Source organism: Tupaia chinensis, unplaced genomic scaffold, assembly GCF_000334495.1.
Source record: "Tupaia chinensis unplaced genomic scaffold, TupChi_1.0 Scaffold000574_1, whole genome shotgun sequence".
Taxonomy (NCBI): Eukaryota; Metazoa; Chordata; class Mammalia; order Scandentia; family Tupaiidae; genus Tupaia; species Tupaia belangeri.
The window spans coordinates 86593-102692 of record NW_006160088.1 but is presented as its reverse complement, the minus strand read 5'-3'; the positions used below and the strand labels follow the sequence as shown (position 1 = coordinate 102692).

Genomic DNA, 16100 nt, shown 5'->3' with positions numbered 1-16100 from the left:
TACAGAGCCTCACCAAATCTATCAAGTTATATAATTTTCTATGAGTATTTTGTTGTTGCTGCTGCTGTTGTTTTTTGAAAAAGTTAATAAAATTTCCATGATGACATCATTAAAATAGCAAGTTATAGGGCCAGCAGTTGGCATGGTGGTTAAGGTACTAGTCTCCCACATGGCCGACCATGTTTTGAGTCCCAGACCTGGTATCTTGTTTTCTTACTTTCCCTCTGTCTCTCTGTCTCTGTCTCTTTCTGGCGAGCATACATGCCCTTTAGTAAATTAAATAGCAATAATAAATAAAATTAAATAAGTAATATTTTTAAATAGCAAATTGTAGAACATCCCATTAAAATATGAGAATTAGGCATTAAAAATGTAAAACTGGCCATCTACAGGTGACACAGTGGTAACGAATGCTCCATGATGCTGAAAACCAGATGGGTGGTCCCAGATTCACGCCCCAAGTTTTCTCAGTACACATCAGGCATGTGCACATGCACCCAAGATCCCATCTGGCTGAGATTGGGGCTAGGCTACAGCAAAAAGCTCTTAAGATCTGCATCTCTCCTTCTCTTTGAGAAGAAATAAACTTTAAAAAAATGTTTTAAATACAAAGCAACATGATATCTTCCTTGTGAATAGATATACACAAAATTCATGATGTTGGTGACCACCAGGAAAGGAGGAAAACAGGAATAGGGAAAAAAAACAAAATGACCTTATAATTTCTCTGTAATTTATTAATAATTTTTTTTATGTTTTTGTCATAGGGCACTTCCACTCATCAGAGAGAGGGAGAGTGGGAAATCACTCTCCAAGGAGGACAGCCACACCACAATCCCTTCTCCTCTTAGGATTTTGGGCATGCATGCACATGTACCTGATTTTTCAAGCTGCCAGGTCTGGGACTCAAACCAAGATCAGCAATGTGGTAATCCATCTCCTTAACCACCACACCACCCACAGGCCCCATGTGAGTTCTTTAATGGAAGCAAATATATCACATGCATTTCAAGAAACATAAACATTAGTATTTATCAAATAAGTCTTCGTTACAGTTGTTAAATACAAGCAGAGCAAGTGGAAAGTGGGAATAGGAGGCTCTTCTCTTTCAGGATGTGTATTTTCTATATAGCTCTCTTGTTTTCAAAATGTTCCCCACTTTAATTGACATCATGCCCAGGAGGTCATGTTCCCTCTGATTCAACTTCTACAGATACTAAAACTGCTTATTTAGGAGGGACTAGTCACCTGTGCTCCAGGGACAGAGAAGGAATCTAAATCTCCTGCTTCCTTCTTCATGTCTCTCTTTGTAAGAAATTAAGTTTTAGATTGGGGAAGTAAGTAAATTATTACTCAACTATTGCCTTTCCTGCCTTCAAAAATTGTAGAAAGTTGTGAATATATCCCAAAAAGTAGAAAAAGACAAAAATATGGAGGATGAGAGAAAAAAGATCTAAAAATTGGAAAACTGGTTCAGGAGACCTAACATTCCATTTTTTTATTTTCAAAAAAAAAGAAAATGGGGAACCAGCAGTTAGCATAATGGCTATGTCACTGGACTCCCATGTAGTCGACCACGGCTCGTGTCCCGGACCCGGTGGCTTAAACTCACACCGGGCGCGTGTGCTTGCGTGCCCAAGATCCCGAGAGGAGAATGGAGGAGAAGGGATTGCGGCGTGACCATCCCCCCTGGGGGTGATTTCTCGCTTTCTGTGTCTGTGTCTCTGTCTGTCTGTCTGGCGAGCGCACACGCCCTGTAGCAAAAACCTCTCCAAAAAAAAAGAAAATGGAAACTTAAAGGGAACTAAACTCGCGTGGAAACAGTCCCCCATTATTTCATCATCTTCTCTTTTTTATTATTATTTTATTTTTCAATTACCAGAATGTATGTGCATTCGCCAGGGTAAAACAGGAATAGAGAGGAAGGAGAAAGCACTCCCTGAGGGGATATCTTCATCCCTCTATCCTTTTTCCTACATTCCTCCATTCTGTCAGGATTTGGGAGTACACATACACAAGTGCCCAGTGTGTTTTTCAAGCTGCCGGGTCCTGGATTCAAACTGTGGTGGACCATGTAGAATCCGCACCCTTAACTATCAGGCTACAGGGCCATTACAGGGCATCTTCTGATGTACAAGCTTTATGAAAGGTCTTCTGCTTTTCTAATCATCCTTGTGGGACCATTTAACCTTTCCATGTGATTTTAAAAATAACAATTTTTAACTCCCAGTCACTGTGGCACAACAGTAAATGCAGTGCCCTACAAAGCTGGAAGTCACATGGCTAACTGCAGTTTCAGACCTCCAGGTCACCCTGAAAATATGCTAGGCACACAAGTACCCAGGATCTGGAAGAGCCAGAGGGCTGGAGAAAGGAGATGACAGTGTGGTAAAAACCCTACCAAGGGTTCTCTCTCTTTCTCTCTCTCTGTCTTTCTCTCACGAGTGTGCATAAGCATTCTGTGCCATAAAAAAACATTTGATATTCAAAAAACGATATTTCCAAAGAGAAATTAAAATACACATAGATAAGGGGAATAAGTTCAAGAGTCCTGTTGTATAACATGGCGACTATAGTAAATAACACCATATTGCATTTTGAAAATCATCAAGAAAATAGTTTTAACTATCCTCACCACAAAAAAAAAAACAAGTATGTGAATTAATACACACATTAATCCGCTCAGCTGTCATTCCACTATGTATTTGTATTGTAAAACATCATGTTATACATGACAACTATGTGCTGTTTTTGTCCGTTTAAAAATAAAATATCAAACAAAAAAGAAAAATATGCATTGGGTTACAAAGATGCACTTAAGACAGAAATTCATCAGACCAAATTCCCTCTTAAAGTATAATAAAATTAGAAACAAATTTTTAAAATAGAACCTAATGGTCCTAAGATTAAGGAGATTAAGTATACTCATCTCTGGAAAGTACAGCAAAGCTGGTCCACCGTGGTATGGTCAGATAAATGTAATAATCCTCTCAGAGAGCAATCCACTGGCACGTTTTAAGTCCATTAAATTCATGCATTTTTGTCTCACTAAAAGACTACTGAGAATTTATCCTAAGAAATATCCCTACAGAAACAACACTTTATCATGGCAACAATCACTGCAAAAATATTTTTAATAATAATTTTAAAAGATGAACTGCCAAAAGCTCAAAGACACAGGCACAGGAGACCAGCAGTTAGCATAATGACTATATTGCTGGACTCCCACGTAGTCAACCGCGGTTTGAGTCCAAGACCTGGTGGCTTAAACTCACACCGGGCGCGTGTGCATGCGTGCCCAAGATCCCAAGAAGAGAATGGAGAAGAAGGGATTACGGTGTGGCCATCCCCCCGGGAGGTGATGTCTCGATTTCTGTCTCTCTGTCTCTCTCTGTGTTCCTGGAGGGCGTGAAAGAAAAACCCCTCAAAAAAAAAAAAAAAAAAACCGTACAGGCACAATAAAGAAAATTACGGCACATCAGCAATGACCAGCAGTTGGTATAATGATTATATCACTGGACTCCCATGTAGTTGACTGTGGTTCAAGTCCCAGACCTGGTCGATTAAACTCACACCAGGCATGTATGCATGTGTACCCCAGATCCCAAGAGGAGAATGGAGGAGAAGGAATTGTCACATGGCCATCTCCTTGGGGGGGTGATTTCTCGCTGTCTCTCTGTCTCTCTCTCTCTGTCGAGTGCACACACCCTATAGCAAAAACCTCTCCAAAAATAAAAGAAAAAGAAAATTATGGCACATCAACTTGATCAACTATTATACAAGCTATTATTAGATGACCATTATGAGACTGTACAGCAAAAACATGTTTAAGAGCTAATAACTAAAAATTTTAAATATAGGAATGAGCAAGTCAATTATGATACACCAGTGTGATAGAGGAATAGACAAAGTTTTAAATGATTCTATGAAGACTATAGATATACACACAAACACACACACACGCACACACAAAACTAAAGAATACTGCAAGGGAAAGAATGAGGAAAACATGATTCCGGACATTTTCTATAAATGGGGAGAGGATATGCCTTTCTGCCACCTCTTTGTCCCTTCTGTTTATTCTGACTCTAGGTGCGAAGAGCAGCTCTGAAAATGTGACCTTTGAGAAGTTAGAGAAAAATTCTCATTTCAAAGTTTTGCCACATTATTATTGGCCAGGGATAGACAAGTTCCTTTTGTTTAGAAAACCCTTTAACAGGGGACCAGAAGATGGTATATTGGTTAGGTCATCCATGGTTCAAGTCCCAGACCCAGGAGTCTAACATAGCTGGAGTCCCAGACCTGGCAGCTTAAAACTCATGCTGGGAGAGTATGTGTGTATGCTCAAAATCTTGAGAGGAGAAGGGACTGTGGTGTGGTCCTACCTCCCCTGAGGGGTGATTTCCTGCTTTCTGTCTCTCTGTCTCTTTCTGTGTCTCTGGAAAGTACACGTGCCCTATAAGGGGAAAAAAAAAAAAAAAAACCTCTCTAAACAACAACAACAAAAAAAAAAAAAAGAAGAAGAAGAAGAAGAAGAAAGAAAACGAAAGAAAAGAAGAGAAACAAAAAAAAAGAGAATCCTAACAGGCCGTTAGTGGTAAAGATTAGCCTTTCCCCTCCCACTACCTACTGGTCAGAGTCTGAAAGGAGGAGATTAAGTAGTAGGATTATGCGCAATGTCTACTGAGAGTTAGAGTACTTGGATTAAGAACAGATGGGGAGACCAGCTAGGGGTGCTGCATGTCATTCCACAAGGCAATCTATTTTTTTTAAAAAGAGATTTTTGCCTTAGGGCAAATACACTCACCAGAGAGAGACATTGACAGTGAAAGGGAAAGTGAGAAATCACCCCCCAGGGAGCTGGCCATGCCACAATCCCTTCTCCTCCATTCTCTTCCTGAGATCATGAGCACGGACACACACGTGCCTAGCGTGAGTTTCAAACCAGCAGGTCTTGGACTTAAACTGCAGTCAGCCATGTGAGAGTCCAGTGACATTACCAATATGCCATCTGCTGGTCCCTCATGAAGCAACTTTACAAGGAAATGTTCTTGGTTCAAATTTGGAGATTTCCACTGAGCACAGGCTTGCCCATAATCTAGGACTACCTGAGGCTGGTGATAGATCACAGCATCCAGATCTGTTGGGAGTTCTGTCTGCCTATCTATCTGTCTCTCTCTCTCTCTGTGTCTCTCTCAGAAGAAGAAATAAAGAACAGAGATGGGAGAATTGTCCAGAAATTAGGGAGGAGAGAAGAAGCTAGGGAGCTGGCAGCAAGCATGGAATAAGTAGGGCACTTTTTTTTTCATTTAATTGTTATAAATCTTTGCAGTGTACAATAAGGTTTTTCTAAGCATGTATGCATGCATGAATGTCAATCAAGTCAAAAATATTATCGTATACATAATTGTCAACAGATAACTTTGCATTCTTAGATCTGTTAAATGATTTTTTTCCCTCAGTCCCACCCCTCCACCCCCTATTATCCACATCTTCTATACAGTCTGGTACCTATACTTGCTCTCTCTGGTATTCTATCTTTGAACATTGAAGTTACATTTGGTGCATATTGAGCGGGGATATACGATGTCTATCTTTCATAGTCTGTATTGCTTTCTTAGCATTATACCTTCTATATTCATCCACTTCACATCAAATGACCAGGTCTCTTTTTGTGTGTGTGTGTGTGTGTGTGTGTGTGTGTGTGTGTGTGTGTGTGTGGTTGAATAGTATTTTAAACAATGATGCCTGCCATTTTCCCTGTTCCTTCGTGGGAAAACTCTCCCCATTGTCTATGCACAGTACTTCCTTCTCACTATCAGCTTTCCTGATACTCCTACATAGCCTCCGTCTCCACCACTTCCCAGAAAGTACTTTCCTCAGAGCTGCTGACAAGTGACCTCCATGTTGTCAAAGCCAATGGTCACTTTGTATCCTCATCTTCCCCATTCTCTCAGTAGGATTTGGCATGTGTAACTGTATCCTCTTCTTTGAAAAATGCTCTTCCTGGAGTTCTTGAACACTATCTGCTGTGGTCTCCTCCTGCCTTGTAGACACTCCATGTTGGCTTCCTCAGCAGGCTTCCTCTGTCCACATTCAAGCTTAAAGCCCTGCCCATGCCCCCCATCTGGCCTCCTTGCTGTTAACTCTTTTGCTACTTGGTTTCATCTACTTCCCATGACTTCAATTCCATTCACATGCTTTGTGGCTTCCACATATGTATCTCTAACCAGATCTATCAAGATGCAGACCCAGATTTATCTTGCTGGCTCTCAGGTAGACAGACAAAACATAAACATGAAACAACTGCCCCACTGCAGCCTCCACGCACTAAGTTTCTAGACAGGTCCAAGTATGTAGGATCCAAACATCTGAATATGATTAGGGTCAAAATATTCCTCTATTCCCACTGAATTTGATACACAAAAAGTGAAAATGGAACAGAAAAGAGATTACAGATCACCTCCTCCTGCATGCCTCTGAACGCTCAGATTGAATTTCAAGAACTAGGAAGAAATGCACCATCTATCAGATGACTAGGAATCACTGCAGCATCACAAGAAATATAGGAAATCAAGAAAATACCTCTCCTTCAAGGGAAAAGAAAAACTCCTTTTCATCCTCAGACAGTACAATGAAACTCATAGAAATGTCTGATAAAGAATTTAGAATATTCATAGTGACAAAGCTAACAGAGATGGAAGAAAAGAAAGACAATGAACTGCAGAAGAGACAGGAGAAAGGAGTTCCAGGAGGTAAGAACATTCTTGCAAGTTCTAAAAGAAGACATACACACTATAAAAAAGAATCAAATGGACCTGTTAGACATGAAGGCTATAATACAGGAAGTCAAAATCTCCCTTGAAAGTTTTAAAAGCAGACTAGAGCATACAGAAAATCAAATCTCAGGTGTAAAAGATAGAATTGCTGACCTAGAAAAATCCAACACAAAGACTGAGAAAATTTCCCAAAAAAATCATAATAATATATGAGAAATTCTAGATATCATCAAATGTCCAAACATCCAGATAATTGGTATCCCAGAAAGTGAAGAGAATCATTAGGGCATTTAAAATCTATTCTATGAAATCCTGCAAGAAAACTTTCCAAATCTAGATAGGTATTCAAAGATCCAGTCCCAAGAAATACAAAGGACCCCACATGGAATCAACCCAAGAAGAACTTGTGCAAAACACATTATAGCCAGATTGACCCAAATCACAGACAAAGACCAGATATTAAGATTGGCAAGAGAGAAACATCAAGTTACCCACAAAGGATATCCCATCAGGCTAACAGTGGATCTCTCATCGGAAACAATGCAAGTGAGGAAAGAATGGGAAGATATATTCAAAGTGTTATGGGAAAAGCAATTTCAAACAAGAATACTGTACCCAGCAAGATTATCCTCCATATGGGAAGAAAAGACAAGAACATTCTTAGATAAACAAAGCCTGAAAGAATTTACCAGCACCATACCAGATTTCCAAGAAGTTCTCAAGGGAGTGCTATACCAGGAAAATTAAATACAGACAGTATAGTCTAGATGGGAAATCACACTTTGTATGTTGTGATGATGCTCAGGGAATAAATGTAAATTAATTATTTAATTTTAAAAAATGTTTCAGGAGAAAAAAATAAAATATTAAAAATTTAAAAAAAAAATAGAGAATTTACCAAAATCAGCCCAGCTCTCCAAAACATTTTGAAGGGAGTTTTCCTATATCAGGAAAACTAAATGCAGACACACAGAAATAAGAGTTCAATAACAACTAAGAAAATAGCCAACTTAATGGTAGGGACAAGTCTCAAGTTAAATGTTCCAGAATTTAAACAGGAAGACTGGACCACAAAAGAAGATAGATTAAGTACATGAGACTGAACTGCTGAAATAGAATCTTACAACTTTTGACGAAAATATTACTGATTTTCTTCTATGCTTCAAGCTATATAGCATCAGCTATAGGTACTACCTTAGAGTATATTCATTCTACTCAAGAGTTTCACACCTAAAGTCAGACATGTGTTCATGGATATATACATATACCAGCTGAACTTGCTATTGAAAGTAGCTAGATTATTTGGGAAGTTTTGTAAATCAGTGAAATGTGGGGGGAAACTGGAATGGAAGACAACTTTAGACACCTGAGATAGTGTGGGAGGAGGACGGGAAATGGCAGAGGGTGAGAAATAGGAGTAAAATATATATATACATAAATATGAAACTAGAAATAGAAAATTATTGATAACATGTATGATTGAGCCACTGTGCAGTGTATTCTGGATGGGAGATCACATTTTGTGTGCTGTGATGATACTCAAAGAATTAATGTAAATTAATTAATCAATTTTTAAAAATGTTTCACAAGAAAATTAAAGTACACTTGCAACTAGATTCTAGCTTTGTCCATATTTTTAGTTTAGGGTATTTTGTGAATCAATAAAATGTGGGGAAAAAAAGTTTAGTATGGAAGGGAGCGAGGGGAAAGGGGAAGGGAAAAACAGGTAGAAGTATGCTTAATTGATAAAAAAAATAAGAAGCTATTTGTTGATAAGTTATAGAGTAGTATCTTTGGTTTGACTGACATGCATAGTATTTGTGCTGGAAAAAGAAATATTGTATACTTAAAGATGTGATTAAATGTAAGTAAATTAATTCATTTTAAAAATTAAAAATAAATTTCTGACCAAAAAAAAGATGCAGACTCACATGCAACTGCCTACCTCACTTCTTAGATGTATCATCTAATTTAATGTCCCCCTACAAATACGATCCTCCATCAGAACAAGCTTCTACACACTGCCTAGAAGAAATCATTCATTCTATCCCTATCCCTCATTTAACCCATCAAAAAAGTCTCAGCTTTTCTTCCTCCACTCACTCATTTCTAGTTCTACCTTCACCACCCTGCCCACGGCTCCATGACATCTCATCTGTATTACTATAATGGTTTGCATTCATTTAATCCATTCAAACCATGGTAGCCACAAGAATCTTTCAAGAAGGAAATAAAATAATTTTACTCCTCTTCCTAAAATCACTGCAATGTTTCCACTGTACCTAAGATAGAATCTAGAGCACTCTCATGGCCCACAGGTTGCTCACGTGCCACTCCCACTTCCCATGGGGGTCTCTGCCCCTCACTCCAGCAACATGGGCCTCATGGCAATTCTTAGAACTCTCTGAGCTCTTTCCTGCTTCAAGAGCTTTGCACTTGCTCTTCCCTTTGCCTAAAATACTCTTCGCTCCACTTTCCTTCTCATCTTTCAGGACAATAGTAACCTGAGTGTCCCTACCAAGAAATATACCTTAACACTAAGGTACTCTCTCTTCTTAAATATAATACCTAAACTAATATGACTCATTTAATTAAATCTGATTCCAAATAAAGATATTAAATTGCATGTTATAGCCATTAGCATTTTGCTAAAGTGTATAAAATATGTTACATTTAAATTGACCAAAGCCAAAAGGGGATTTAAAATCTTCATTAAAAGGAAAGATTTTTCTCCTTGTAGAACCATTAGCTAACTAGCTAAGTCTATGGTGCCATTTGGAGAAAGAATTAGTTCAAGACCTTAAAGTATTAACCTAAGCAACCAGAATCTTCCAACATTATTGCCTAAAAATGCTGACATGTGAAAGACAGCACCTCCACAAGGCTCTAAAAACCCATCTCTATAAAATACAGATTTTTAATTTTTTCTCCTATAGTGAGAATTTATTTGACCAAGTCATCACAAATCACTCTTGAAATGAATCTGGGTACAAAGTTTAAAATTAATTAATTTGAAAAATAAATGGATTAAACAAATGTGTATTTTGTCTTGTGTCTATTCAAAGTCAGGTATGAGAGTCTTCATGGAGGTAAGGGAGGCAAAAACCATTGCACGGAGTGAAACCAAGTGATCTAAGTTAAATATTCAAATTCATGGTGTAGATTTATGAGCATAATTCTCCATTAAACTATACAAAGTCAAAGATGAGAAAAAAACTTATGAAACATGTCTAGATCTTACTTTTATCCACTTTATCAGACTAAAAAGTTCAATTCATTTTAAATAGAAATAATTAACATTAGGGCATATGTGGAATTAACTAGTACAATCTGTATGAGAAGTCAATTCATGATAAATAATTTCATAAATACACCTGAGAGTTCATATTTTTACTTATTTAATTAATGCACATAGGGTTATTGAATACAAAAAATTATCTTACTTAAGTGTTATAAATTGTACTATAATGAGGTGAAAATATGAATATTATGACAGCAAAAAATGAAAACCATAATTTTGGAAAATGTTTTAATAAAAACTTTGCATTTTCTCTATGCATGATAATTCTTGAGCTAGCATATGATGTGGTGGTTAAAGGTAGCTAGATTCCACATGGCTGATAATGCAGTTCCAGTCCCAGAACTGCTGGCTTAAGAAACACACCAACCACATGTGCATGTGTGCCCAAAATCTCGAAAGGATAAAGAGATGGAGGAGAAGGGATTGTGGCATGACTATCTCTCAAAGAGCGTGCTTTCTCACTTCTCTTTTTCTCTTTCTCTCTCTGTCTCTCACACAGTGAGTGCATGCCCTCTGGCAACTTAAAAAAACAAAAACAGAATTCTTCCAAATAAGAAGTGTATTAAAATTATGTAGTTTTAAAAATAAACATTTATTATATAGTACAATCTAGATATAAATACAGAAGATATAAAAAGTACTACACCGACTTTCTTTGGAATAGGCTTCCTAATAATTATTTTACTTTCAAGTTTAATTTTCTTTCCTCAGTTTAAATAATCTAACTGTACAGGATAAACTATTAATACACAGGATACAAAGTAACATATGCAAGGGAATGGTATAAATAATATTATTCTCTGTTGAGGTTGGCAGGTGGCATGGTGGTTATGGGTGCTGGACTCCTACATGACCAACTATGGTTCAAGTCCTGGACCTGGAGGCTTGTTCTCTCTTCTCTCTTGACAAATTAAAAAATAAATAAATAAATAAAGTAATTCTTTAAAAAAAAAAAAAAGATCATTTATTAAGCAGTTTTGGATACTGATTTCTATCTTTATTTATTATACCTCTATCCAACTCTGAGGGGGTGTTTATGCCTACCTTTGAGCCTGGAGGAGGCGCCAAACCAAGGAACGAATAAATAATATTCTCTTCTTTTGCAGAGAAGAAAGAGTCGAAATCCTTGAAGCAAAGAAAAAGAATGTTTAAACCCACTGCACACTTGTGAGCCAGTATATTTACCTAAATTGATCTTTTTTTATTTATTTGTCATTATATTAGGAGCTAACATGAAAGGTTATCCCAGTTTGCTTTGTCAAAGATGACTAACCTCAAAAGTTAAAAAATCTGTGAACTTTACATTTGTTTTTATCCATTTTCATTATGCCAATACTGTGCAATAAGAATTCTCTCTCTCATGTGCACACATACACGAGTGCATGGGCGCATGCGTGTGCACACACACACACACACACACACACACACATACACAAACACCTGATCATACACAGAAAATAGCTTTTACAAAAAGACACAGTCTAGCTATAATTTGGCACTAAAAAGTTGGACCCTGATGGTTGAAATTGAAACAATATGAGATCTTCCTATTGTTAATAGCAACTCTAAGAGTCTTCATGCATCTCAGGCCTTCCCAATACCAGGAGCCCCAAGATCATGAAGGACTTAGAAGGGGACTTGTTTTAACAGAATAGAAAAACTCTAGAGTGACCTGAGACCTGATAACAGATCAAAATCTGATGCTCAGTGAGACTCCACCCCCATTCCTGGTCTCTCTAAGGTAGGCCCTTCACCAGGTAGGTCCAGCCCTAAACCAACTTTCTAGCAGGGTAGTTGTCCATAGCTCAGAAGAACTTCATTTTCTAGAAGTAAAACATATTGGGGCTGGGATCAGAAGTTGGCATATTGGCCACGTTACTGGACTCCAATATAGTCAACGGCAGTTCGAGTCCCGGACCCAGTGGCTTAAACTCACACAGGGCATGTGTGTGTGCAGGCCCAAGGTTCCTAGAGGAGAAAGGAGGAGAAGGGGTTGCAGGTTGCAGCATGGCTATCCCCCCTGGCGGGTGATTTCTCGCTTTGTGTCTCTCTGTCTCTCTCTGTCTTCCTGGCGAGCACATGCACCTATAGCAAAAAACCTCTCAAAAAAAAGCATATTGGGGCCAGCATGTGGCTTGATGGGTAAGGTGCTGGATTCCCACATTGTCAACTGCTATTCAAGCTCCAGACTCGGCATCTTGAAAATCATGCTAGGTGCAAATGCATGCATGACCAAGATCCTTGGGGAGAAAAGTGGAGAGGAGACTATTTCCTCAGAGGAGGAGGAAGGGTGATTTCTTATTTTTCCTCTCTCTGTCTCTCTCTGGCAAGCACACTCACCCTATGACCAAAAAAAAAAGGAAAAAATTATGTATTCCCTCCCCCAGCCTGCTTATTTATTTACTTCTGTCAGTCTTTTAGGGCATGATTCAATATCAACAGTGTTGCCAAAAGGCTCACAAAGCAACAGGAGTTTGTCTTACCTTGATCAGAACAAGACTCAAGCCAACTAAATCATGTTGCTGCTCGTTCTACTCTCATTATGTGTTAAGAAGATTAAAACTAAATAAGGGCCACAGTTATTGGGAAGAAAATATTCTTACATATTCCTGTGTGTTAACTTTGTGCAAAACTTTATTATTTTCCTATCCATTTCCTGAGTCTCCCAGTGACTAGCTGCATTCTTTTATACTGAATGCATTTTTGTAAGATGCCTCGAATCTTAGTTGAAGAGAATATAACATTATCAGCAAATTGAGGATCTTTGGTATCAGAAACTCTGAGTGATTTTCCCAAGCACTCAATTACTAGGTGTTGTTAAAAGATTTCATGAGAGGGTTAGGCAGTGACATAGTGGTAATACAACTGGAGCCACATGGAAAAGGTCCTGGGATGTGAACCTAGGACGTTCCTGAGATGCCAGATATGTGTATGTGACTGTGATCCAAGCCAGCTGAGACTAGGGGTGAATTATGATATGAAGATCCCAATGGGGTACCTGTCACTTTCTCCTCTCTCTCATTGAAAAAATAAATAAACTTTTTAAATTGTTTGAAGGCCAACTGGAATGCAGAAATAACATGATGATCTGTGATGCTAGACCCACATAGGACCCAGGTATATCCTGAGACTTCTTTTTATATGCACCATGTGCTCATGTGCCCATGATCTGGGCTGGCTGAAAATGGGGTGGATCACAGCAAGAAGAACCTGTTGGAGATGCCAATCTCTCCCTCTCTCTTCCTCATGGAAGAAATAAATAAATAAATAAATAAACTTTTTATGATTAAAAACGTAAGAGAGGCCAGCAGATGGCATAGTGGTTACATTGCTGGGCTTCCATATGGCCGACTATGGAAACTTTTTATGATAAAAACGTAAGAGAGGCCAGCAGATGGCATAGTGGTTACATTGCTGGGCTTCCATATGGCCGACTATGGTTTGAGTACCGGATCTAGTGGCTTCAAACTCACACTGGTGCATGCGCATACATGCCCAAAATCTCAGGAGAACAGGGGACAAGAAATTGCAGAGTGGTCATCCACCCGGCAGATGATTTCTCACTTTTTATCTGTCTCTCTCTGTCTCTCTAGCAAGCCCATATGCCCTATAGCAAAAATCCCTCCAACATTAAATAAATTATAATAAATCAAAAAGGAAGAAAAGAGGGACCAGCAGTTAGCGTAATGGCTGTGTCGCTGGACTCCCACGTAGTCGACCGCGGTTCACGTCCCGGACCCGGAGGCTTAAAACCCACGCCGGGCGCGTGTGCGTGCGTGCCCAAGATCCCGAGAGGAGAATGGAGGAGAAGGGATTGCGGCGTGGCCATCCCCTCTGGGGGGTGATTTCTCGCTTTCTATCTCTCTGTCTCTCTCTGTCTGTCTGGTGAGCGTACGCACCCTATAGTAAAAACCTCTAAAAAAAAAAAGAAGGAAGAAAAGATTACATAAAATAATGCATTAGTAGTAGCATAAACAAGTAAGATGTAATAAATTCATGCTATTTTCTAAAAATTACTTATATAAAACTTTTCTTGTTAGCCAACTATAGGTGTCAAGGCAAGAAAGATTTTCTTCTAGTTGAATGAATTATCTTTTGCTTCAAAACCAGTTTCTTCAGAACTTTAGAGGGTTGACTAATTTCTCTTATTTTTAACATGACGTTAGCAAATACTTACAGGAAATAATTAATATAAAAGAGTGTTTCAACTCCTAGTCTGTTAATATGGCAGGTTAGATGCCCTAAAACATCTCAAAAAGTTTTAAGGGGACCAGCAGTTAGCATAATGGCTATGTCACTGGATTCCCATGTTGCCAACCGTAGTTTGAGTCCTGGACTCAGTAGCTTAAACTCATGCCAGGCGCATGTGTGTGCGTGCCCAAGATCCTGAGAGGAAAATGGAAGAGAAGGGATTGTGGCATGGCCATCCCCCTTGGGGGTGATTTCTCGTTTTTTGTATCTCTGTCTCTCTATCTCTCCCTGTCTTTCTGGCGAGTGCACATGCCCTATAGCAAAAACCTCTCCCAAAAAAAAAAATAAATAAAAGTTTTAAGAAAAAAAAGCAGATTAAGAAAAAAATACATCAGGCCAGCCCTATGGCCTAGTGGTTAAGGGAGCCAAATCCCACATGGCCAACCAGGTGGTTTGAGTCCCAACCCAAGTGGCTTGAAAAACATACCAAGTACATATACATACATATCCAAAATCCCAACAGGTTGGAGAAATGGAGGAGAGATTATAGCATGACCACACTTCATTGGGGGCTACTTTTTTTCTCTCTCTCCATTTGTCTTTCTTTCTCTTTCTTTCTCTCCCTGTTTCTCTCTAATGAGTACACATGCACTCTATCAAAAAGAAAAATTATAAATACATTGCTGATCTGATGAATGCCTTTTGATTATAGTCAAGTAGAGAGCACAAATCCCAATAGGTATACAATGGAATCATCATTCATGCTGAGAGTTTTTCACAAACACAGGAGATCTTTATCTTCTACTTTGATGTCAAAGAGAAATGCAGAGGAAGTAGAGAAAGCCTACAGCCTACTCAAGGTGGTAAGCTTCATAAAAACACATACATAAACATACACACTCCAGAACTCTAAAGGGCTCTACCCTTCAAGTAAGAGTAAGAGAAATTGCCCTGCTGTGCACAGCAGAATGTAGGGACACTTTCTGGATTCAAGTGTAGAATAGAGGGAGAAATATTCTTCTCTGAGTATCACACCTATAACCCAGAGTTCATAAAGATTTGTCACCCAAATTCCTAGACATGTTTGCTCCAGAAAATTGTGAAAGGAAATCATTTTAGCCAGCCTCATGGCACAGTGGATAAGCACTGTGCATTGGGAGATGGACCCCACATGGCCAACAGAAGTTCAAATCTCAGCCCAGCTTGAAAAACATGCCAAAAGTGTATGTATGTGTCTCAATAATCTTGAAATAGTGGAGAAATAGGAGTAAAAGGATTGCAGCATAACCCTGTCCCATTGGAAGGTGCTTTCTCTCTTATCTGTGTCTTACTCTCTTTCTCTAGTGAGTGTACATACCCATTAGTAATTTTTTCTTGAAAAAGAAATCTATTTTTTAGTCCATTTATCTATTTTTTCATGAGCCAGACAGACAGGCATTCCCAACAGAGTCTTCCCACCAGGATCCACTCCCAATCTAGCCAGCCTGGATCACAGACAGATGTACACACATCTGACAAACCCAGAAACTCCTCTATGTGAGTCTAGTGTTATCACCACTTCACCACTATCTGGCCCTTAAAAGGAAATCAATTTAGAGGCCAGCAGGTGCTGTGTTGGTTAAGGCGCTGGACTCCCACATGGCTAACTCTCATTTGAGTCCCCAATCTGGCAGTTTGAAAAATCACACTGGGCACATGTGCATGCACCAAAATCCCAAGAGGAGAATTAAGAAAGGATTGCAGTATGGCCATCTCCCGGGGGAGGGGGGGCGGGGTCATTTCTCACTTTCCTTCTCACTGTCTCTCTCTGGCAAGCACATGCACCCTAT

At 39.0% G+C, this 16100-nt stretch overlaps 1 protein-coding gene across 2 annotated transcripts in view; it reads right to left on the bottom strand.

The window, feature by feature from the left end:
- SH3BGR (SH3 domain binding glutamate rich protein) overlaps window positions 1-16100 on the bottom strand; it is a 79582-nt gene that overhangs the window by 42623 nt on the left and 20859 nt on the right. The window contains exon 3 of one of the 2 annotated variants that reach the window (XM_027775582.1): window positions 11125-11205. The exons of the other annotated variant lie outside the window; for it this stretch is intronic. Within the exon in view, the coding sequence (XP_027631383.1) occupies window positions 11125-11205 (81 nt within the window). The remainder of the gene's footprint in view (window positions 1-11124; window positions 11206-16100) is intronic. 2 annotated transcript variants of the gene reach the window in all.